This window comes from Narcine bancroftii, chromosome 14 (genome assembly GCF_036971445.1).
Source record: "Narcine bancroftii isolate sNarBan1 chromosome 14, sNarBan1.hap1, whole genome shotgun sequence".
Taxonomy (NCBI): Eukaryota; Metazoa; Chordata; class Chondrichthyes; order Torpediniformes; family Narcinidae; genus Narcine; species Narcine bancroftii.
Genome location: NC_091482.1, coordinates 50,868,693 through 50,893,810, shown reverse-complemented (window position 1 = coordinate 50,893,810; position 25,118 = coordinate 50,868,693). Strand labels below are relative to the sequence as shown.

The following is a 25,118-nucleotide window of genomic DNA, read 5'->3' as shown; positions in this document are numbered from 1 at the left end:
AAGTGACTGAATGGCTGGGTCAGTGCAGCTAAGATGCTAAAAGCTGAAGGTGGATCCAAGCGCCTCCAGGTTATACATGTGAAAGATATGAGGAAATTACCGAGTACATTTTCTGCTTGCTTGCTCCTGGCATGGAGCCTGTCGGGAATGCAAATCAGGAAATTGTGCAAACACAGCCGAGAATTTTCTTCCCAATAATTTTCAAAGGGTGTAAAATCATGAACCGTCTGCACCATATACTTCATGTTCCCAGTGGATAAACCCTCGTGCCAAGAGCTTGCAGTTGGGAAAATTAACCCCTGTGACTTGGTTCGGTTGGTGGAAGAATCTTCTCTTTGTTCCATCGAAAGGTGAGCAGTAATGCAAGCCTTGTTCTGAAAATGGACAAGAAGTGTGTTGTAAAATGCAGATTCGCCAAGAAGCAGGTCCAGAGTATTAGATAGCTAGTCGGCCTCCTTGAAAGAATGGGCGAGTTGGGATGATAAGCAAGTGGGAATCATGGAATGAAACTTGAGTCATATCGATGAACAATCAAAATAAAATCCAAGGATGAGCTATGAACTAATCAACAGAAAATGAATAGATGTTAATACAACTATAGAACATTACAGGACAGAAACAGGCCCCTTCTGTCCCTGTCCAAATTCTTCTTAAGTATTAAAATTGAGCCCGCATTCACCACTTCAGCTGGCAGCTTGTTCCACACTCCCACCACTCTGTGTGAAGAAGTTTCCCCTTATGTTATCCCTAAGTTTATCCCTTTCACCTTTAACTCATGTCTTCTGGTTTATATCTCATCTACCCTCAGTGGAAAAAACCTCTCTACATTTATACTATCTATCCCCCTCATAATTTAAAATATCTCCATCAAATCTCCCCTCGTTTTTCTATGCTCCAGGGATTAAAGTCCTAAACTGTTTAACCATTCCCTGTAATTAAGTTCTTGAAGTCTGGGCAACATCCTATTAAATCTTCTCTGCACTCTTTCAATCTTACTGATATCTTTACTGCAGTTAGGTGACCAAAACTGCACACAATGCACAAATTTGGCCTCACCAATGTCTTGTTCAACTTTACCACAAATTCCAACTCCAGTACTCTATACTTTTATTTATGAAGGCCAATATGCCAAAAGCTCTCTTTACAAAACCTGTGACACCACTTTCAGGGAATTATGTATCTGTATACCCAGGTCCCTCTGTTTGACCACACTATCCAATGCCCTCCCATTTACTGTGTACATCCTTTCTTGGTTTGTCCTTCCAAAATACAACACCTCAGACTTGTCTGCATTAAATTCCATCTGCCATTTTTCAACCCATCTTTACAGCTGGTCCAGATCCCTCTGCAAGCTTTGAAAGCCTTCTTCGCTGTCCACAACAGATTATCATCCAGATCATTGATATACAGATAGTTCTTGACTTGCGACTGTAATGGGTACCGAAGAATCGGTCGTATCTCAGAATAGACACAAGTCGGAATTGTCGATAACAACTTAAGTTTCCTGAATTTGTTGATCAAACTTGGTGAATTTTTCCACATTCTGGTTCAAGCTTACCTTGTTAGTCGGCACTATGGGGTTCCGGGGCTGGGTGCAGCCATCTTGACTCCTATGTGCACCTGCCCAAGCCTTTGATGGATTTGCTTATTGGAGTTTGGTTGGTGTATGCATGAGAGTTAAGCGCCCTGATGATATTGAAATCGTAATCTTAACTCTTGTGCATGCACCAACCAAACTCCAATACGTGAGTCCATCGCGCATGCGCCAACCGAAGACTCACACATCTGCACAGGAATCAAGATGTCCGTCCCCAACCCCAGGACCCTGGAATGCTGACTAATAAGGTAAATACACACATTTTGGCTCTTGTATGCCCTGTATCCCTGTTATAGTTTGTTATAGTGTAAATTTTATATATTTCTATATTTTAATTCAGTTTAATGTGCAGATGGTCATAAGTCACATAGGCCATAAGTCAGGGACTACCTGTAGATGACAACCATAATGGTCCCGCACCGATCCCTGAGGCGCACCACTAGTCACAGGCCTACAGTCTGAGAAGCAATCATCCACCACTACTCTCTGGCTTCTCCCATCCACCCATTGTCGAATCCATTTTGCTATTTCACCATGAATACTTAGCACCTGAACCTTCTTGACTAATCTCCCATGTGGGATCTTGACAACGGCCTTACTAAAGTCTATGTACACAACATCCACAGCCTTTCCTTCATTAACTTTCCTGGTAACCTCCTCAAAAACTCTATAAGATTGGTTAAACATCACCAACCATACTGAAAGCCATGTGGATTATCCCTAATCAGTTTCTGGCTATCCAAATAATTATATATCCAATCTCTTAGATCACCTTCCAATAATTTACCTACTACTGATGTAATGTAATTTTTTTACCCAAGAATACTGTATTCAGTAATATATAGTGCCAGAGCTTTATATGATGTGAATCCAAAAAGCAAGCCAAAGTGTAAAGCAAAAGAATTTGCCGGTTCCGCAGAATCCAGGAAAAGCATGTTCGTCAAGTTTATTGTCATCTAATTGTACAGGTCCAACCCAAAGAAACAGGGTTCCCTGGTCCTCGGTGCAAAACACGCAGACACACAACCAGACCCAACACACATACAGACAATCAGCACATATGCAGGACAGGTATTCATAAGTTTATGAATAAATAGCGTTTCATGAATACGAAAGTCTCGGATGTCGAGTGAGAGCAGTTCCTCTGGTTGTTCAGCATTCTCACTGTCTGTGGCAGGAAACTGTTCCTCAGCCGAATGGTGCTGCATCTGACACTCCTGCATCTCTTTCCCAACGGTGGAAGGGGTCATCAGTTATTTCTTCGATCCCGGTAGATCATGTCGATTTGGGGGAGGGGGGAGGAAGGGAGACTCCAGTGATCCTCTCTCCCACTCTTGAATTAACCTCTGTCCCTTCTCTCTTCAGCAACTGTACCACACTGTGACGCAGCCAATCAGGATGCTCTCAATAGAACTTCCTGTAGAAATGGTTTACCTGTTGCCATTACTTTCCGAGACAATATGCCCTGACAATCATCTTTCATGATTTAACAGAACATCAGTTCTCATAATTCATTTGAGGCCTAATCAGGAAATGGGCGTGGGCTCCCTACCCTTCCTCATCCATCTTAATAAGAGTGCATCTTGTGAAACACTTGAAGATTGTAATGCTGACTGAAGGAGCACAGGACATGAAGACAAAAAAAAAAGTTTTTGAAGCTTTCATGGAACTATTGAGTTTTTCAGCTGGTCATTCTCTTTGAATGATTTCCAGCTGTCCAGGAAATCCCAGTAAAGCAAGGGGAAAATTTCCCTTGTCTTCTCGGAGTATATACCTCCGATATTAGCCAATGGATAATTCTATATTCATAAATAAATGCGACATATCTGCCTTTCATGAATTAATTTCCATTTTGGACTCCATGTGAGGATACAATTACGTACCATTTGGTGGAGTCGAACCCATTTACAGTTGGTAAAGCAAACGCAGTATAGACAGGAAAGAAGGTTAATATGAAGACCCTATAGTTTGATAAATAGACTGTAGAATGAGTCTTCGTCTTTGATGCACTCCTTAAAAATTGATTTATCTTACAGACGCAATAGATAAGAAATGAAGGACTGTTGATTCACTGACAGAAACAGAGCAGGGCATTTTCATTTGATAGCTCACGCTTTGCTTTTTATTGCTTTCTTTTGGAGGCTAACTATAGAATCTATTTTACAAAATGTTTTCATTCTGCAAATATTTGGTTTCTATGAAGTCTGCTTTTCAGTTAGTGGCCTACAGAGGCATTTCAATGGCTTTATTCAGCTGGAATTCAAGGGACACGAGGTTAGTCTCTTGTTCATCATTACCAGTGACCCCAATAATTGGGTAACTGACAATTGGCATTTGTCTTTATAAATGGCTTAATTCTGTGGTTGTTAATTAACTTAAATCCTGAGGAGGGTCATTCTAGGAGTGTGGCAGAGTGCATTTATATGTGGGAACGGTTAAATAGGAACGTTGCATTCTATCCACACTTTTGTTTCCCTCATCTCCAGGCATTTTTGCGGTTTTTTTTTTGATCAGTGACATTAAACAGATACCTTCACTGTCCCAAACAGAACACAAGACAAATGGCATTGTTCTGTGCAATGTCAATGTCGAATCTTTGGAAGAATGAAATATGCATTGAAAAGTGTTCCAGAGAAAATGAAGACAAATAGAGGAAATAGAAATTAAATTGATTGTGTGAAGCAACCACAGTGTTCTGTGCGTGGACGTTGCTTTTAAAAGAATTGAAATATTATGTACTTTTAGCCATTTTAATAAAAACATCACCCCCCTGTTTAAGAACTGTGTTTATGACTGTCCTGAGTGTAGTTGGCATCAGTCGCATGCTGATTTTCCAGTGAGACCTCCCTGCGGGCAGTTTTTGACGCTATCACAGAGATCACATTTTCCTATGGGTGCTCTCCATCATGCTACCATTTGGCTGAGTGTCGCCCATCAGAGGTCCTGAAACCATCTCCTCAGCTGCTGATACATACCAAAGCAATTTCCTTCAACTGTTATCGGATATCTGTGCTCTGACCACCTTCCGAGTCGCTCACCAACTCCCACACCTTTACCTCCACCTCATCATCAGCTGTTCAATTTGGCTCAGTCCAAAAATGACATGGCGGAGCCCCCCTCATCGATCTGTCTGATTTCCCATTTTGAAAATTTAAGATGAATGTTAGCTCTTAAGTATATTTGAAGTCTCCCTAATGGACCGTCATCTTTCTTCATTAATCTTCACGGCTGCTACAACCCTCACTGAAAGATCCTGTTTCTCTCGTTCTCTCCTTGCCCACGTTCCAATCACAACCAACTCCTCACAAAGTCCAGTATTTATTTATTCTGGTTTATCTCTGTTGACCTCTTGTGCAATAGCACATTTCGGATAAAGTGGTTTGTTAGATTACTAATCGATTAACCACACTGATTATCTCCATGTTACACCAGTCATGTCCCATGTCTGCAGTGTGTGCAGGATGCACTTCCCAAACTCACAACTGTATTGAAAAGATCACAGTGCTTTGGATACAGGAACAGCTTCCTGCCACAGGCAGTGAGAATGCTGAACCACCAGAGGAACTTCTCACACTCGACATCTGAGACTCTCGTATTCATCAGCTTCTTTTCCAAGTCTAATGCCATCCAGGTTGGAGATGAGTCACTGCTCCATTGTTGGTTCGCGATTCTTGTCCCACCTGTACTATAGCACCATGAAAGTCCCTTCACAGCATCCTCTGCTACTGTTTAAGAAGGTGGGTCTCAATCACTTTCTCAGGGACAATACTCAATGGCTCAGAATGTGTTTTTTTTAATATGCTAATTATAAATGAGCCCCCAGGTTCAAGAACAGCTGCTACCCCACCCCCATCAGACTCCTCAACCACCAACTCAATCAGGGACTCATTTAAGGAGACTTAATTTTGCGCTTTATTAATCTTTTTCCCCACTCTGTATTGCACAATTTGTTTACATTTCTTTATTTGTTTAAATGAGTATGTTGTGTGCAGTTTTTCTTTGCACAACCAATGTGGCAATTTTGCCTGGCCTTCAGGAAAAAGAATCTCAGGATTGTATGTGATGTATCTAACAATAAATCTAAACTCCAAAACACTTTTCATTCAACCTCTATAATGATACTTTACTGTCTTCACTGATCCTGCTTTCTAGCTTGGAGTGCTTTGGACTTGGAATTCGGATGTGGCAGACCCTCTTTGTAGTGAGGGATCATCTGTCCACCATACTCCAGGATTCTGGATCTGCTCCAAAACCTCTTTGCATCCCTCGCTGTTCTGCATTTTGAAAGCTTGCTCAATAGATTTGACTTTGTTTTCACCAATAGTCTGCCTGTTTCTTCTTTCTTCTTCTTTGGCTTGGCTTCGCGGTCGAAGATTTATGGAGGGGGTAAATGTCCTCGTCAGCTGCAGGCTCGTTTGTGGCTGACAAGTCCGATGCGGGACAGGCAGACACGGTTGCAGTGGTTGCAGGGGAAAATTGGTGGGTTGGGGTTGGGTGTTGGGTTTTTTCTCCTTTGTCTTTTGTCAGTGAGGTGGGCTCTGCGGTCTTCTTCAAAGGAGGTTGCTGCCCGACGAACTGTGAGGTGCCAAGATGCACGGTTTGAGGCGAGATCAGCCCACTGGCGGTGGTCAATGTGGCAGGCACCAAGAGATTTCTTTAGGCAGTCCTTTTACCTTTTCTTTGGTGCACCTCTGTCACGGTGGCCAGTGGAGAGCTCGCCATATAACACGATCTTGGGAAGGTGATGGTCCTCCATTCTGGAGACGTGACCTACCCAGCGCAGTTGGATCTTCAGCAGCGTGGATTCTGCCTGTAGTGATACCCAAAAAGGCAATCAGCCCATGTCCACTCCCATTCCTCTCAACTCCTGTAATTTGTCCTCTCTTGGAAATGCTTGTCAAATTCCTTTATCATTTTTTTTCAATTTTGCAATAAGCAACATTAAAAAGTAGCCAGGCAGCATCAGAGGACAGCTGCAAACTCCACATAGACTGTACCGAAGATCAGGATTAAATCCAGGTTGGTCGATCTGTGAGGCAGGAACTCCGCTGTGTCACTAAATGTCTTTGATAAAGTAGGTGAGACTGCATTGAAAGATTGTTGTTCAAAATGATATCTTAGTTGCTTAGGAAATCCTTATGCAAAACTGGGAGTATATAATCTAGTGGCCATAATCTTGGGCTTTCAATATTTAATGCAACATTGTGATATTACAGTTCTGCATTAAAAATGTGAAAAAAAAGATTTAACATACCATCTTTAGCATAACATACCATCTGCATATAGAATGTTGAAGGAATAATTAGCATTATTAGACCATGATTCATGTAATTAGAACATCCTTGAACATTTCATAGTCAAATGAACACTTCTGAAGCGTTTTCGTTGCTGGAATTGAAGCTACTTTGTCCACAAGCTTGAACTCTGTTTCCATTACCATTAATAATGTGGGTAAAAGAAAAATAACCAGTCATATCAAGTTTTCTTTTGATGTTGGGTTCCATTCTCAATCTTCATTAGTTTGTTTTCTCAGATATAATTAGTTGAGGTTAAGGCATTCACATAACTCAGAATGGAGAAGAGAATAGGTGTGACAACACATTGTTCAAATCTCTCTCCAATTAAGCCTGAGAGGTCGAGTGAACTCTTGCAGTTAAAGTGCATCTAAAAGTTAGATACATTTTCAGAGTGAGAATTGAATTACAATGTTGTTTCCAATTCAAACTTCAAGAAGTTTTGTTCTAATTATGCAAACTAAATGAAGGGATTTGCATTGTTTTACTGGCGCTGTGAATTACAAGGAAGTAACAAGTTTGTACTTGTCAAGGTTAATGTCAGGAGTGTTTTCACCATTTTTAAAACGGTGATGACTAAAGCATTCTTATCAATATCTTAGAGTATCAAGGGAGTCTGCACATTTGAAAAATTGGGCAGGGTCTAAACCAAAACTCCCATGAGTTTTCAAACAGGTGGGATACGTTATATTATCACGTCGGAGACTTAACCATTTACGGGGGAAAAAAGCACATTTTACTACTGAGAAAGGAAACTCTTTACCTCGGGGAAAGAAACGGGTACCTTGAGAAGAAGCAGGTTTAGATCTTAACATTCCTTTTTCTGAGAATAAATTGTTGGAATTGGGGAAATGGCAAAAGACTGACATTCAAACTTTGCAAAGTTGATCAATTTCTGAGGCTGTTGTGATCTTTACTGAAAATAATTACTTTGGATCTGAAACATAATTTCTATATCTTTTGAGTGATTCTCTTTTTAAAGGCAAATGCAAGGAAATTTCTCTGGCATCCTTGAGAGATAATGGACATATGGACTTGGATTATGGTTTATCAAGCCCTTCCTGTGAAATTCAAAACTTCAGTCATAGAGTTATTTCTTCTTCATTTTGTTCTATAACCACTTGAAATTAATGACTCAGTCTACAGATAGTGGGCAGGTTATTTATCTCTCCTCTAGTCAATGGTCGGGCAGCATCTATGGATGCAGAAACAGTTGGCTCTTTTTAACAGGAGCACTAGTGAGAGTGTAACATCAGGCTGTATCATTGTGTGGAGTGATAGCTGCAAAGCATCAGGCTGGAAGTCTCTATGAAGGATCATTAAAACAGCTGAGAGGATCACTGGGTCTCCATTCCTTCTAGAGACAATGTTTACTGGGAGTGTTGGAGGGCTCAAGGAGTTATCGAAGACCCTGTATCTTTATGTTTCGTGTTTTTGTGTGTGCACCATGGTCTGGAGAGACGCTGGTTCATTGGGTTGCATAATGCAATCAGATGATAATAAACAAAATTGAATAGTTGACAGATTTTTCATCAGATCTGAGTTTCTAGGCCATTTCATGTTGGGCCTCCGCCTTGAGACTGGCTATGGAGTGGATAGAAAATTGAGAACTTACCTTTCAGACAGCAGCCCTAAAAGGCTGCTCCAACGTTCCATTCATATCCAGAAGCCCCTCGTAGTGCCTTCCGAATCCAAAGGAGACGGAGCAACTGGTGCCGTAGAGCCACCCACATCTATGGTTCCCAGAACAGTTCCAGCTGTGTGGGGGATTATGGGTAGGGAAGATGGCAATTGCTTTGCCACATTTTGAGCCCAGAGAGTGGCCCCGAAGGCCAAAACAGCCCACTGTGGCTGTCCCATCCTGCACCAGCAGCCTCCTGATAGCTCCCACTGCTCCGCCAGTCCCCACTGCCCTGCCAACGCCTGCTGACAGCCCCCACTGTCCTGACAGTTCCTGCTGACAGCCCCTGCTGCCCCGACGGTTCCTGCTGACAGCCCCCGCTGCCCCGACTGCTCTGAGGGCTCCCCGCCGCCCCTGACTTGGAGGGAGAGGGGTGAGTGGGGAGATGGGTCATGGGCTGACGGCATCATCAACCCTCCCCTAAACAGCTGCTGTATATTCTGATCGATCGGCGGAGGCCTGCGCTGTGTAGATTATCCCTTTCAGAGAGGGGTTGGAATATGCTGCTCGTAGACAGCCTCCGCACATTCAGAAATGTAGGCGATTATGCGTTTTGGCGGGGTTTCTCCCCTTTACTTCTCAAAGTTTGGGCTATCTGACATGGCCTTCTGTCTCTACAAATACTGCCAGACCTGTGAAACATTTGTGTATCTTCTAATTTTGTTTCAGCAAACTGCAGTGTTTTGATGTTCTGTTTTAGCTTCCAGTTGTTCACTCTTCAGTCACAATTCTTTCACTTTCTTAAGGTCATAGTTTATCCTTTTGTTTTCAGCAATGGGTGAGCTCCAACCCGATGGCATAAACATCACCTTCTCTGGCTTTCATTTAAATCCCCCCCCCCCCCCCACTTCTTCCCCGTTGCCTTTCCCCAGCTTTGTCTCTCTCCCTTTTTCCTCTGTCTCCTTTTGCACAGACATAATCAATTTTCACCTCTCCTCTTATCATATCCAATTAACACCTTTTGTTGGCCTCGACTCCTCACCCTGCCAGCACTGTCTATTCTGAGATTTTCAGGTTTTTTTTTGCTTATTCTTGAAAAAGGGCTCAGGCCTGAAATGTTAGCAATAAATTTTCATCTCGGTGACGCTGCAAGACTACAAAATCACACCATCTGCAGACTTTTGTGTTTCACTGAGAAAAAGCCTCGGTCTGTTGGAATTTGCTTTGGCTCATTTTAGTGGGTCTTTCAGTCAATATCGGTGCTGTGCAGTTGCTCAGCAAAAGGCACTCCTTCTGTTCAATTGTCTACAGGTCACCCTGGGCAAGGAGTTCAGCTTCCCAATCAGGGTCACGTGAATCCATGGATTGCAGATGGTGGAGGGTTTTTGCCAGTAGATTCTACAAATTGGAATTTATGGCTGTAAAACTAAAAACACTGGGCATTGAATCTGCTGATCAATGGCCAGGGTTACCCGTCAACTATGGACACTGCGACTGGAGAAGGCAACGGGAAACCACTTCAGTATTTTTCCCCTTGTATATTCGTGAACTCAACATCGACTACGGTCTCAGCTCAAAGATGGAGCCTTCACTGAAGGAGAACAGGGGAGGCAACAATTCGGATGGTCAGAGATCATGACGGATGGAGAGACGTGATCGCCCACGCTGAACAGCAAGGCATCCGAATGAATGACAGTCTCTGCCAAAGAGTATACTTGATTTGAAGGCATTGATGGAAGGCACCAGTCATTGATCATGTACCAGGGTTCCTACCATCCATTCCCAAATGCAGTCAGCAACTTCAAACAAAGAGTAATTTGTGCAGATGCTGCCGTCCCACTCATAGTTGATTGGTTGGATCATTGCAAACTCAATGTTTCATAAAGCAGAAGTAAAGCATGAAAATCTGCAGACACCGTGGTTGAAGTAAAAACACACAAAGCTGGAGAAACTCAGCAGGTCAACCAGTGTCCTTTATGTAGCAAAGGTAAAAATACATAGCTGACGCTTTGGGCTTGAGCCCTTCATCAGGGTATGAGAAAATGTCGGCAGGTGTCCAAACAAAAGAGTTGGGGGGGGGAGAGAGGTGGTCAGGTGGGGAAGGGAGGGAGGGAACAGCAGAGATCAAGGGAGGAGAGGTGGCTGGGTGAAGGGAGGGAGTAAAACTGTGAAGGGAAGAGGAAGGAGGTTAGCAGAAGGCAGAAAAGTTAACGTTAATGCCATCTGGCTGGAGGGGGTCCAGGTGGAAAATCAGGTGTTGTTCCTCCAATTTGCGGGTGGTTTTGGTGGGTTAGTGCATAAGGCCATGGAGAGACACGTGAGTGTGAGAGTGTGGCACAGAATTGAAATGGGTGGCTTCATCCGCTGCAATATCACTTTGCTGAGCATCTCTGCTCCTTCTGCTACAGTAACAGAGACCTCCCAGTAGCCAACTTTTAGATATTAGATACCTTTTTCATCCTTTGAAGGTGATTGGGGAAATTGCTGGATCACAGTAAAGGAGGGTATGGGACCAGAGAGGATTAGGTAGAAAGAAGACTCATGTTTGAGAGAATGGAGGAAGGAAGGGTTGATGTGATGAGTGAGGCTGATAAACCAACAGTGTCATTGCTAGTTTGGTAGAGCAGGGGAAAATGCAAAATGGTTAAAGGCTCATCCAGCCTTTGTATTTCTGACATACAATGTCCTGAGAATGCCCGATAAGGATTGTTAATTAACAGTCATTCATAGATAGATGATTGTCATTGATTTAATTTCATTTTCTGGGATCTTATAGATGTGGCCACAACACAATGAAAATGGTATTTGGAGCATTTTATTTGATGGAACGCAGCTTCAGCTGTGACAAGGCCTTGCCCCACAATGGAAGCTCCTGTTGCCCTTGCACGATAATTGGCCATGCCTTCTTTGCATCAAGCTCAGCTTTTCCCACTGACCTTCTCCCATCAGTCCTTGCATCAAGTCTAGTTAATGGCTGTGAGGAGTTCTGACAGGGGCCAAACCAAGTGTAAGGCAGCAAGTTCCTGGTGAATAAGTACGCCCTTCAAACCCCTGATGTTGATTCCCTTTTTTCAGCTTGGTTCCATACCAAACTGCATTATGTTGGAACTGTACCTCAAATGTATTTAATCAATCTTACTCAATATTTATAATTTAATATCCTGACCACCAAAAAATCTATCAATCTTGAACTCGAATATTTCAGTTGGCTCAGCATCCATTGGGGTTATTCAGGTTTCCGTGGGCATAAAAGATTATTCTCCTAAGTGATCTGGAATTAATTTTAAGATTATTCCTCCTTCTGGGCACCCACAATGGAGAAAATTGGTTCTCTGATTCAAGCTATTTATCATTTGGAATACCTGGATTGGATTTTCCCTCAGCCTTTCAAATAGGAAAAAGCCGGCCTAGTTTAGGCAAGTCCGTCAGCTCCAGTGAAACCATTGCACCCCCATCAAGGCCAAAATATCCTTCCAAGCGCTCAGCACACAGTTTTTGAAAGCAATGCTCCAGGTGAATTGCATTTGCTCAGTTTTGGAAAGTATAATACATCTCATTAAATCCACTTATTTTTGAGGAATGCAACAGAACCCTCTCATTTATTGCAGTTACTGTAACCAGGCATGACTTGTACTTTGATGAAAATGGAATAAGATCAAATGTGCAACCGTTATGAAACCCATTGCATTTCTCAACAGCAAATTTAGGGAGCTAAATTTGGTGTGCACACATAAATAAAATAGAAGAGCTTAGATAAAACAATTATTTGTTATTTAAGTAATTTCTGTTTGATCCCAATCATCATTTTTGCAGTCGTGTAAATCTTGATCCACCATTATGAGTTGGGAGTCTTTTAATCTTCAGATTTCAGATTTATTGTTAGACCAATTAGTCCACCAATTATCTGGACATCTAAAATCCGGAAAGCTCCAAAAACCGACAAGTGGGGTGAGAGACTGGCAGCGCGAGTCGGGCGGGCAAGAGACTAGCAGCGCAAGTCGGGCAGGTGAGGGGGAGAGACCGACAGCGCGAGATGGGCAGGCGAAGGGGTGGGTTCGGGTCTTGAGCTGTGTCCACTACCTTTTGCAGGGCTTTACCCTCAGGGTCATTGGTGTTCCCGTACCAGACCGTAATGCGGCCAGTCGGCAAGCTTTCCACCTCATTTTTGTAGAAATTTGTCAGAGATTCTGGTGTCATACCAAGCCTCCACAAAATCCTGAGGAAGGAGAGGCGCTGACGTGCTTTCTTCACAATGCCATTGGTGTGTTGGGTCTAGGAAAGATCCTCCCCTGGTTTTCCTTTCCTGAAGTCAACAATCAGTTCCTTGGTTTTGGTGACATTGAGTGCAAGGTTGTTGTTGTTTATTCCAGGTGCTCGGGTTTCCTCCAGGACAGGAGAAGTGTCTGGTAGGTTAATTGACTTCTGTAAATTAGATTTCAGATTTATTGTCAGAGTACATACATGACATCACATACAACCCTGAGATTCCTTTTCCTGTGAATTACCACTAATTGGTCGTGCAAGAAACTCAAAGTTCATATGAAAACAAATAAAGAAATGTAAACAAACTGTACAACACAGAGAGTAAAATAAATCATTAAAGTGAAAAAATAAGAGTTCTTAAATGAGTCCCTGATTGAGCTGATTGAGTTTATTGTTGAGGCGTCTGACGGAGGAGGGGTTGCAGCTTTTCCTGAAACTGGTAGAGTGAGTCTTGTGGCACCGATACCTCTTTCCTGATGGTAACAGTGAGAACAGAATGATTGCTGGAGAGTATAGATCCTTAATGATATCTGCTGATCTCTGAAGGCAGTGCTCGCTGTTGATGTTCTCGATGGTGGCGAGGGTTTTTGCCTGTGATGTCCTGGGCTGTTTCCATTATCTTTTGCCGGGGTTATTGGCGCAGCCACTCTTCTGTAGAAATCTGCCAGGGTTTCCATTGTCATACCAAACCTCCACAGACTTCCGAGGACGTGCTTTCTTCATGAAGCCAGTAATGTGTTGGGTCCAGGAAATATCCTCTGAGCTAGTGACTCCCAAGCACTTAAATTTGCTCACCCTCTCCACCTCTGATCCCTCAACAATCACTGGATTGTACACCTCTGGTTTTCCCTTCCCTTAGTCAACAATCAGCTCCTTGGTTTTGGTGATGTTGAGTGTCAAGTTGTTGTTGGTCCACCATTCAGCCAAGTTTTCAATCTCCAACCAATATGCTAACTCATCACCCCTTTATATATAACCCACTGCCGTGGTATCTTCAGCGAATATGTAGATAGTAAATTATTCCTAGTGCAGGTGGGCAATGGAAGGATTAGAGTGGTGTTAATAGACACTTAAATTAGAGTTACAGAGAAATAAAGCAATCCAATTGAGCTCATTGGGCCAAACAAATCTTTTTATTTTGTGAGAATAAATAGAATCGGATCTCAGAGGAATTGAAAGCAAATAGTGAATGGCTGTTAAATCATCAGGTCTCCTCCCCGCAGTCTAAGTCGTTCACTTCTTCTGTTTAGGATCTGTGGAGGGCAGGGATAGAGGTTGCATTTGAGGCCCAATAAGAATCTGCAACAAAGGTGTAACTGGAGTGCTTTGTGGGGGTGGGGGGTAGTGCACAGTTGGACCTGATGGTGAGGATGAGGTGTAAAGTCATTCAGCTTACCAGATATTACTGCCTTGCCACATGGATAGGGGGTCCTCCTTCGAAGACGACTGTGAATGAAGCTGTCTCTGATCAGGGGTTCAGAAATCGGGTGCGTCCGCAATGTGGGGGTGAGAGGGTTAAGTAAGTACAGCAACATCTTACCCAACCTATTGTAACACCTGGCTTGTCCACCCAGAGTTTCTCCAGCATTGTGTTTTTACTTCAGTCGTGGCATTTGCAGACTTTTATGCTTTACTCCTATCCTCTGAGATTTGTTTAAACCAAAATAAAGCAAAATGATTCTGTTTTGATGCATCAATCTAACTTCACTGATGTGTCAATCAAAGACATCAAATCTGTAATCTGCAACTAAACCTTTTAATGAACTCAAAGCTACCAGCTGATTACATCCTGCATGCTTCAAGGCACATGTTGAAATTCTACTTTTAATAGCCTGTCATAGGAAACTAAGTGATTAATGTGAATATTACTTCAAGAGGTCCACTATCTGTTTATTGAAAAACGTGACTGCAATATTTATCTGTGCTGTGAAGAACAATTAATACCCTAAATTAATCTGAACACCAATTAGTATACAGTACACAGTTAACACTTCAGGGACAATAATCTATTTTAATCACAGTCAAACTTGTATTTATTTATCTAGTGCAATGGTTCTCAACCTTTTTCTTTCCACTCGTATACCACTTCAAGTATTCCCTATGCCATCAGTGCCTTGTGATTAGTAAGGGATTGCTTAAGGTGGGATGTGGGTGGAAAGAAAAAGTTTGAAAACCACTGTTTGAATCGTCCCTAATTGACTCGTTCTGTGCATGGATTCAGAACTCCAAAGGAAATGGACTAATGACAATTTTTCTCAAGCACAATATTTCAGTAACAATTGAGTCTAGAGCAGTGGTTCTCAACCTTCCCTTCTCACCCACATCCCACCTTAAGCAATCCCTTACTAATCACAGAGCATCGATGGCACAGGGATTGCTTAAAGTGGGATGTGAGGGGAAAGAGAAAGGTTGAGAACCCCTGAACTAGTGACAAGAATTGAATGTGAGCTACCAAAGCACCATTTGTAATATTGTTACCAAGTAGTTTTAATCTATGTTTAATGTTCTTGCATTTAGGAATATATTAAACACATTTTAAATTTGATATTGCCCAATTTATTTCACATTTTTAATTCAAGAATCCAACTTTAATACGGGAAGTGTGACTTTATTTTTCCCGAGTTCTGTCTTGTCCTCCATCGTAAGAAGCAGGAGTGGACTCCTTCATCATCAAGGTTGTTCTTTTACATCAACCTCGCCTTCTTGCCCAATTTCCATATCCCTTAATCCTTCATTCTTCTGATGTCTAAAAATCCAATCATCTAGCTCAAGCGCTCGGCCACCACAGTGCTCCGGAAAGGAAGGTGAAGGTTGAATGAAGAAAATTCTCCTCATTTCAAGTACTAGAATGCTGACCATTTCATTTAGACGTGTTATTCCTAGTTTTCGACTTTTCATTTGGGGGTCACTCCTCTGTCAAGCCCTAAAAGCATTTTCTTCTTTGGCTTGGCTTCACGGACGAAGATTTATTGAACATTACAGTATAGGCCTTTCAGCCCTCAATGTTGTGCTGACCTCTATATTCCCACCAAAAAATACTAAACCCTCTATTTTTCTTTCATCCTTGGGCCTGTCTAAGAGTCTTGAAATGCCCTTAAAAGTTTCAGCTTCCATCACTACCATTATGAAGTATTCCAGGCACCTACAACTCTCTGGGTGTAAAAAATACCCCTGATGTCTCTCCTAAATGTCCCTCCCTTCGCTTTCTACAGATATCCTCTGGTGTTTGCTCCTCCCACACTGGGACCAAGGTTCTTCCTTTTTGATGCCTCCCAGAATTTTGCAGACCTTTGTTAAGTCACCTCTCATCCTTCTTTAACTCTGCTAAACTTGCCTCGTGACTTGTTTTCCAATCCATGCAGCACCGTGGTAATTCTCCTCTGCACCCTCTCCACAGCTTCCTCGAACTGAACACAATATTCGAAGCATGGTCTCACCAAAGAGTTGCAACATGACCTCTCCACTCGAGAATGCAATCCCCCGACTAATGAAGCCCAGCATCCCATGGGCCTTCTGAACAATCCGATCAACCTGCGTGGCAACCTTGAGAAATGGATGGATTTGGACCCCAGGTTTCCCTTCTTATTCGAAAATTTTGAAGTAAAATGTCTAGCCCACTCATTCTCCCCTCAGAGGATGAACACAGCTTTCCAGGAACCAGTGTAGGAGCTGTGCCTTTATCCAGAATGCTTTGTAGGTGAGAAGTCCAAAATGATGCACATGGACTAAGAGGTCATCTGCACAGTTCATTTCAAGCTGAGAATATGAGGAAGTCTCAAGAGAGGGAAATCTGCAGCAAATCTGAACGTTTGGAATCATTGTTATATATTTTTTTAAAATGCTATAATGGGAGCATTGGTCATGCAAAATATTTCAGGTTCATGATCCCACAGATGGGAAAATTTAAAATTTCTTTTGTGCTCAATGGAAGTAGAGTTAACACTACTTAATACGGTACAAAATAGCAGCATTTTACGCCTTAAATTACATTGGGTCAGGATTCCTACTTCTCTCCCAAGGGGTGATGTGTATATAGACAGATCGTCTTTAATATGATCTATTAATGTTGCCAGCACTTGTTATTTCATTTCAGTGTTATGCAGACCATAAATTTTACAGGTCTGATAACATCATTGGAATAATACCATGGCTATTATAATACGACGACGTGTTGTGTTGCCAAGAAATAACTGTTTGCAATATGTCTGTGTTAATGTGACTTTTAAATGCTTATGTTGACTGAATTATTTTGAAAACAAAAATCAGAATCGATAAAATTTTGTCGATAATTAGATCACTTTAAAAAGACTCCTCCTAGGAATGTGATTTGATGTGTCAGAAAATACACGATCAAATGAATGGATCCAAATGAAGAGTCAGCACTCTTCAGCCAGCATCTTTGGAGAAAGAAATTCCAGTGAACTGCATCTTCATCTATTTCTTTCTCCATGGATGCTGCCCGGCCGACTATTATGCTACAGCATTTGTTCTGTGTGTTTTCCTTCGAATTTCCATCATTTGTAGTTTTCTTTTATATATATAGGTTTTACGAATTGAGTGTCCTGCTTCTGTGCATTCACACAGTCCGCATAGAAGTTCATGTAACGAAGATAGCAGTTGCATGCTATGCAGCTTTCAGTGAATGTCATTAATTGTGAAAGGAAAATATCTCCTTCCACTTTTGTGGGGACTGTAGGATTAAATTATAGCTGTTTTGACCATCTGATGGAAAGTTTTGATTTTGACCATATGTTAATACAGCTCGTGATTGGGACAAGACTTTCCAATTCTTTTCCCACAAACACTCCACCTCTTGTTTGTTGTGATTCTTCATTTCCTCCATTCCCATGGTCACTCTCTTCCCTCCCTCTCAGACTGCTTTACCATTATTTCCCTTTGTATCCGATTTCATAATCAATACCTCTACTATTTCTAAGGCACCTCTCTCGTGTTACCACCATCTTTGATTTCTTCTCTCCCAAAACCTTCGCACGTTCTCCCCCCCCTGCCCATTTACAATCTGTTCCATTTCTCTATCACCCCTCCCCCCCAACAACCCCTACCCCTGGAAACTGGCCATTCTGCACAGAAGATGCCTTAGGCCGGTGGTTTACAAACTGCCCCCCCAACTCGCATTCCACCTTAAGTAATCCCTATGCCATAAGTGCACTGTGATTAGAAAGAGATTGCTTAAGGTGGTATGTGTGTGGAAAGAAAAAAGGTATGAAAACCACTGTTCCAATCATATCTAATAGACTCGTTATGTGTGTGATTTCATAACTCCCAAGGAAATGGGCCAATGACAATTTTTCTTCAGCAAAATATTTCAGTAACAATTGGGTCTAGAGCAGTGATTCTCAACCTTCTCTTCCCACCCACATACGATCTTAAGCAATCCCTTACTAATCACAGGCATAGGGATTGCTTTAAGTGGAATGTGAATTTTGGGAGGGAGTTTGAAAACCACTCCCCTAGGCTAATTACAGCCTTGTTTTTCCTCCTATGTTCCTTTCACAGCTATTTTTCTTCATTTAAAAGTGCATAAACCTGAAAAGTTAACTGTCTCTGTCTCTCCCTCTCTATCTCTCTCTGTCTCTCTGCAAATTTCAGTTCTCTAGTTTTTTTCATTTTCCATTTTAGTTTCAAAACCCGCAATATTCAGTTTTGCCTTTGGGCAAATGTCTAAATATTCTAACTCAGTGATAGCATCAGTCTGGTGAAGTCAGTCAAAGTATGAGATTTCTGGCTCTCTCAGGATGAGCATGCGTAACCTTCTGTAGAGCAAAGGAGAAAGAGGGGAGCAACTAATTTTTTTCAAAATGATTTTCAGTTCCCCAAAAGTAAAGGTTATAAGTTGCACCTGATCTGTTTTAGGGAACGCGTGGAACTTGGCAATCTTTTCTGCAGTGAAATTTCAGACTAAAATCTATTTAATTGTAAGTAAATCTGGTCAGAACTGCCCTTATTTCTCCCCTCTATCTAATGCACTGAAGACACATTAATCAACCTCAAAATCCATCACATTACTGCATCGGCAAAGTGTGTGCACGCTATGGTCCCACGCACAGGAAAGAAAATAATGATAAATTAAGGGGTTTTTTTTAAATGTTCTCTGTTAACTGATGGAGAACTGTTTTTCACCAAACTGGATACGAATCCCTGTTCCTCTTTAAAAATGCCATGTGATTTAGATTAAATTTGCATTGATGGAGATAAAATGTTGGTTTGAAGATGATGTCAAACACGTCGCTCCATTTTGTAATTTACTATCAGTTTTGGTGGTTGGAGCCAGACTTATGAACTCATTTAAAAGCTTCAAGCTTTCAGTTAGCAAGAGCTGAGCTTCTGTCAGACTATTTAAATGAAGCAAACAGCCTTTGTCAGACATCTGAGCTGAAACAGCATGTTGGTATTGAAATTAAAAAAATTTTTCCCCTACTTTGTATTAGTTTTAGCAACATTAACTATGTTTATATATTTTGTAAATTACAATGAGCTATATTCTTGTACTAATCACTTAACACTCAAGACTGAAACTTGCAACAAGTGATCGTATGATGTGTGCATGCAATGAGTATGTATCAAATTCTTTGTCCCGTGTCGAGGAAAGAAAATGAATCTGTGCCTCCATCAGAGTAATTTGATACAAAGGTGTCGGTTTCTGTAGCCATAACATCTCATGGTAATTTGAGGGATTATATGCCATAGTATCTTGTTAAAAATGTGCAAATCTTTAAAGATATCGGCTTTGCTAATCCCAGATGTGCAGAAACAATAGACTTAACATAGTTAGCAATCCTCAGGTTGTATCAGGAGTTTTATATCAAATTAATTACTTTTGAAGCATCAATGTCATGTTCAAACCAATTTGTCAGAGACGGAGATAGCTGACCAATTCATCTGCTTTTGATTGAGTGGAAATGCTGGAAGGCAGAGGCAGGACACTCCCTGTTCGTTCAGATTGTGTTGTGGGATCTTTCACAATCGCCTGTACTGACATTTGGGGCTTTTGTTTAATATTATCAGGTTAATGACTTCAAATAATGATATCAAGAACAAAACGGTGCCTCCCCAGTTCAAGGCTTGACCACCATCAGTCCAAGTGATGCCCTTCGGCCCATTCTGCAGTGAGTGGCATGGGAAGCTCAACATTATTACAGCACCAGGTTCAAATCTGCTGCTGTCTCTATGTTCCCTCTGTATAGACATAGGTTTCCTCCAGGTCCTCCGGTGTCCACCCACCCTTCAAAATGTACAGGGGTTGTGGATTTGAGGGTATTTGGGTGGCAAGGACTCGTGGGCTAGAAGGGCCTGTTACCATGTATATGTCTCAATTTTTTAAAAAATTAATAAGTAAATTTATAGTTTGGATTAAATAATCTCGCTACATTTATCAAAATTGGCATAAATTACGAGCAATTGGGTTTGATTCTGCAACTTGGACAACTTCATAAATACGTGTAACTTAATACGAAGATGAAGGTTTTTTTGCAGCAGGAATATTTACTTCATGTGTCTGATACAAATCCTTTCCATTTCTCTGAATAAAGCTGTGAAGTTCTCCAGAAATTAAACTGTGCGTTAAACGTTCAAAACTCATTAATTGTTCGATAAAGTCAGCGGTGCCGTGACAGACTGAAGTTGGCATTAGAATGCAAAGGGTGACATAAAAATAAACAGAATTCCAGAAACCTGAGCTGTGTATGTCGGCTTCAGCCTTCTCTTGACTGTAATGTTGTTGTTGGCAGGTGGTGGGCTGTGATCGGCAACTTGGAAGTGAAGCCAAGGAAGACAACTGTGGAGTTTGTGCAGGCAGTGGCTCAACATGCAGGCTTGTGCGAGGACAGTCCAAGACGCACATCTCTGCTGAAAAATGTGCGTGCCTCATTTTGTTGTTGACTTTTTCATGTTTACCTATTAACTGAACAACCTCAGTTCAAATAGACAATGAGATGTCTTCCAAAAGGGTCATTATTATTGATATTGTTTTCTCAGCTTGTCTGGTACATTGGTATTGAAGTCATGGTCTTGAACAGCATGAAAACAGGCTCCAGGCCCATGATCAACTACCCCTTTGCGTTAATCTTCAATATGTTTCATTCCTCTCACATTCTCATTGACTCCCCCCAGAATTTACCAATCACCTACACACTGTGGGCAATCCACAGGGGCCAATTAGCTCGCACATCTTGAGGATGTGGGAGGTAACTGGAGTGCCTGGTTGAAGTCACAGGCAGTCACAGGGAGAATGTACAGACTCCCCACAGACAGCCTTTAAAGTTAGGACTCTATGTTTCTGCTTGCTACTTGGCGCAACAATGAACGGTGCATGTTTAACGCAACGCTGTTACTGAACCAATGACCGGGACCACACTACATGTAAGGAGTTTGTACGTTCTCCCCATGTCTGCGTGAGTGGCTTCCTCCGACCCTTCTAAAGTCAATTAACCGGGATGGAGGTTCATTGGCTCGTGGGACTAAAGGGCCTGCATGTATGTCACGTTTTTAAGAACCCAACTTTGGTGCTCTCGACTTGGGGAATGAAACTCAGGATTGGAGAGGCAGATTTGGAGAAGCAAAGAGGAGAGTTTCAAATCACCAAAGTAGCCCGGTTCACAATTCTGTTACTCCTGTTGTGAACTACAAAATGAACCTTTTCAGATGAAGTAATAACAGTGATGAATTGCGATATGCTCCCTATTATACATAATAATACAAAAATGTAACCAAATATGAAAAGACTATTTAAAAGTCGATGTTTGCAGAGATGTGCAAGGAAAAAAATGGCAATATAGATTTTAATGTCTTTCTCGAAACATTATGGCATAGCATGGAATGAAAGGCCTTTCAACAGGATGCAGCCAATTTAATTGGTAAGGAATGGAATCCCACCTCCACTATGGTTTTACAGGAATTCTCCTATTTTTTCCATGACCTCATGTGCACAACGGATAGTGGTTACAGCACCAGAGAGAGATCGGGACCAGGGTTCTAATCCGGCGTGGTCTGTAAGGAGTTTGTACGTTTTCCCTGAGTCTGCATTGGGTTTCTTCTGGGAGCTCCGGTTTCCTCCCACTGTTTAAAAAAATTATACCGGGGTGGTGGGGGGGGTGGTGTAGGTCAATAACGGTGTAATTGGGTAGCATGGGTTTCTGGGCCAAAATGGCCTGTTACCGTGACGTATGCTTAAATTTTAAAAAATATATAAAGTGGAGGCTGTTGTAGATTTTAATCTGGGTTTATACAAACTTGGCAAAGTTTATTAAACTGAAGACAGTCAAATCACCAGCGTTTGTTTTACTTACAATGAGCAGTGAAGGGCATCCGCTTAGAACAGAGATGTGCAGGAATTTCTTCAGCCAGAAGGTGGTGAATCTGTGGAATTTGTTGCTCCAGGTGATCGTGGAGGCCAGGTCACTGGGTGTATTTAAGTCTGAGATTGATAGGTTCTTGATTAGCCAGGGCATCAAAGGTCGTGGGGAAAAGACTGGGCAGTGGGGCTGAGTGGGGAAAAAGGATCAGCTCATTATTAAATGGCAGGACATAGGAAGTAGGAACAGGGGTAAGCCAAAAATGGCCCATCAAGCCTGCTCCGCCATTCAATACGATCATGGCTGATCTAATTTATGATCTAACTCCACCTACCTGCCTTCTCCCCATATCCCCTAATTCCTCTATCATGTAACATAACATAACAATTACAGCACGGAAACAGGCCATTAGGCCCTTCTAGTCCGCACTGAACAAAACACCCCTTTCTAGTCCCACCTCCCTGCACAATGCCCATAACCCTCCATCTTCTTCTCATCCATATACCTGTCCAACCTTTTCTTAAATAATACAATTGACTCTGCCGCCACTATTTCTCCCGGAAGATCATTCCACACGGCTACCACTCTCTGAGTAAAGAAGTTCCCCCTCATGTTACCTCTAAACCTCTGCCCCTTAATTCTTAACTCATGACCTCTTGTTTTAATCTTTCCTCCTCTTAACAGAAATAGTCTATCCACATCCACTCTGTCTATCCCTTTCATAATCTTAAATACTTCTATCAAATCCCCTCAAAACCTTCTACGCTCCAAAGAATAAAGACCCAATCTGTCCAATCTCTCCCTATACTCTAGATGCTTAAACCCAGGTAACATTCTGGTAAACCTTCTCTGCACTCTCTCCACTCTCTTTATATCCTTCCTATAATTAGGCGACCAGAACTGCACACAGAACTCCAAATTAGGCCGCACCAACGTCTTATACAATCTCAACATCACCTCCCAACTCCTATATTCCATGCAATGATTGATAAAGGCCAGCATACTAAAAGCCTTCTTCACCACCCTATTCACGTGAGTTTCTACCTTCAGGGAACGATGTACCGTTACTCCTAAATCTTTCTGCTCTTCTGTATTCAGCAATGCTCTCCCATTTACCACGTATGTCCTATTCTGATTCTTCTTACCAAAATGAAGCACCTCACACTTATCAGCATTAAATTCCATCTGCCATTTTTCAGCCCACTTTTCTAAGCAGCCCAAATCCCTCTGCAATCCTTGAAAACCTTCTTCATTATCCACTATTCCACCTATCTTAGTATCGTCTGCATATTTACTAATCCAATTCACCACCCCATCATCTAGATCATTAATGTATATAACGAACAACAATGGGCCCAATACAGATCCTTGAGGCACACCACTGGTCACCGGCCTCCAAACTGACAGACAATTATCCACTACCACTCTCTGGCCTCTCCCTTTCAGCCAATGTTCAATCCATTTGACTATCTTAAAATTTATACCTAAAGACTGCACCTTCCTAACTAACCTTCCATGTGGTACCTTATCGAAGGCCTTACTGAAGTCCATATAGACAACATCCACTGTGCTACCCTCATCCACATTCCTAGTCACCTCTTCAAAAAATTCAATCAGATTGGTCAAACATGACCTTCCTCCCACAAATCCATGTTGAGTGCTCCTGATCAGACCCTGTCTATCCAGATGTTTATAAGTACTATCTCTAAGAATTTTCTCCATTAATTTACCTACCACAGACGTCAAACTTACAGGCCGATAGTTGCCAGGCTTCCTCCTTGAACCCTTTTTAAATAATGGAACCACATGCGCAATGCGCCAATCCTCCGGCACTATCCCCATATCTAATGACATTTGGAAAATTACCGCCAGAGCCTCTGCTATTTCCTCCCTCACTTCTCTCAATGTCCTGGGGAAGATCCCGTCTGGTCCCGGAGACTAAATTTATCTAACCGTATTTTAAAAATGTTTAATGAAGCAGCCTCAACCGCTTCCCTGGTTAGAGAATTCCAAACATTCACTACTCTCTGGGAAAACTATTTTTCCTCATCTCTGTCCTAAATCTACTCCCCCGAATCTTGAGACTGTGTCCTCTGGTTTTAGTTTCCCCGGCCAGCTCAAAAAACCTTCCTACATCTATCCTATCCATACCCTTCATAATCCTATATGTTTCTATAAGATCTCCTCTCATTCTTCTGAACTCGAGCGAATACAATCCTATCGACAGTCTCGATGGGCTGAATAGCCTATTTCTGCTCCTGTGCCTCATGGAAAACTTACTGCTTGATTGCTCACATTCACAAGAAATAAGATAGAGGATAGTTCTGAGGGAAAGAAAGAGGTGAACAAAACAGATTTTGTTCACCAAAAAAAAACATTTTACAATTGAAAATAGGGAACAGTTATTTGGGGAAGTAGGAAACTCTAAGAGAAATAAGGCTAACAATACCTCACTATTCAAAGGAATGGGTACATTGACTTGAGTGGTGAAGGATGATAGGATGGACAGCCCAAGGAAGGATACAGATGGTGAAATAAATATTTCCTTTGTGAAAATGTAGGAATGCGATGTGTGACAGAGTATATAGAGGTGTTTGGGAGATAAATTGGGAAAGGTTTGTGAGAGCAGGTCACACACAAACATTTTAAAACAGAATTTTTGCAGGAGCTTTTGCAAGAGACTCATGATGGACTGTTTGAAAAGGCAACAACAGGCAGTAGCAGCTTTATCAGGAAAACAGAACTTGCTGTCTGGAAATTCATGTGATCTCTGCAGGCAGAGAGCAGAAAAAAAAATCAGGCTTTGCTCTCAGAAAGGAGGGAGAGAGAGAGAGGAGAGACACAGACATTGGTTCCAGAGGGACTAGCTGGCAAGCTTTGGAAGACGGCCTGGTCAAAGGAGAGGACTGGCGGTCTAGTGTTTCCCGTGGAATAGGAGAAACAGAAAGGAACTCTGTGGTGACCTGAAACAAGAAAAACTCTCTCTCTAAAAACCAACAAGAATCCTTCTGAGTGGTAACCACTTACCTGTT

At 41.9% G+C, this 25,118-nt stretch overlaps 1 protein-coding gene across 1 annotated transcript in view; it reads left to right on the top strand.

Moving 5' to 3' along the window:
• LOC138749786 (ADAMTS-like protein 3) overlaps positions 1-25,118 on the top strand; it is a 428,872-nt gene that overhangs the window by 155,818 nt on the left and 247,936 nt on the right. The window contains exon 5 of the mRNA XM_069911655.1: positions 20,524-20,650. Within this exon, the coding sequence (XP_069767756.1) occupies positions 20,524-20,650 (127 nt within the window). The remainder of the gene's footprint in view (positions 1-20,523; positions 20,651-25,118) is intronic.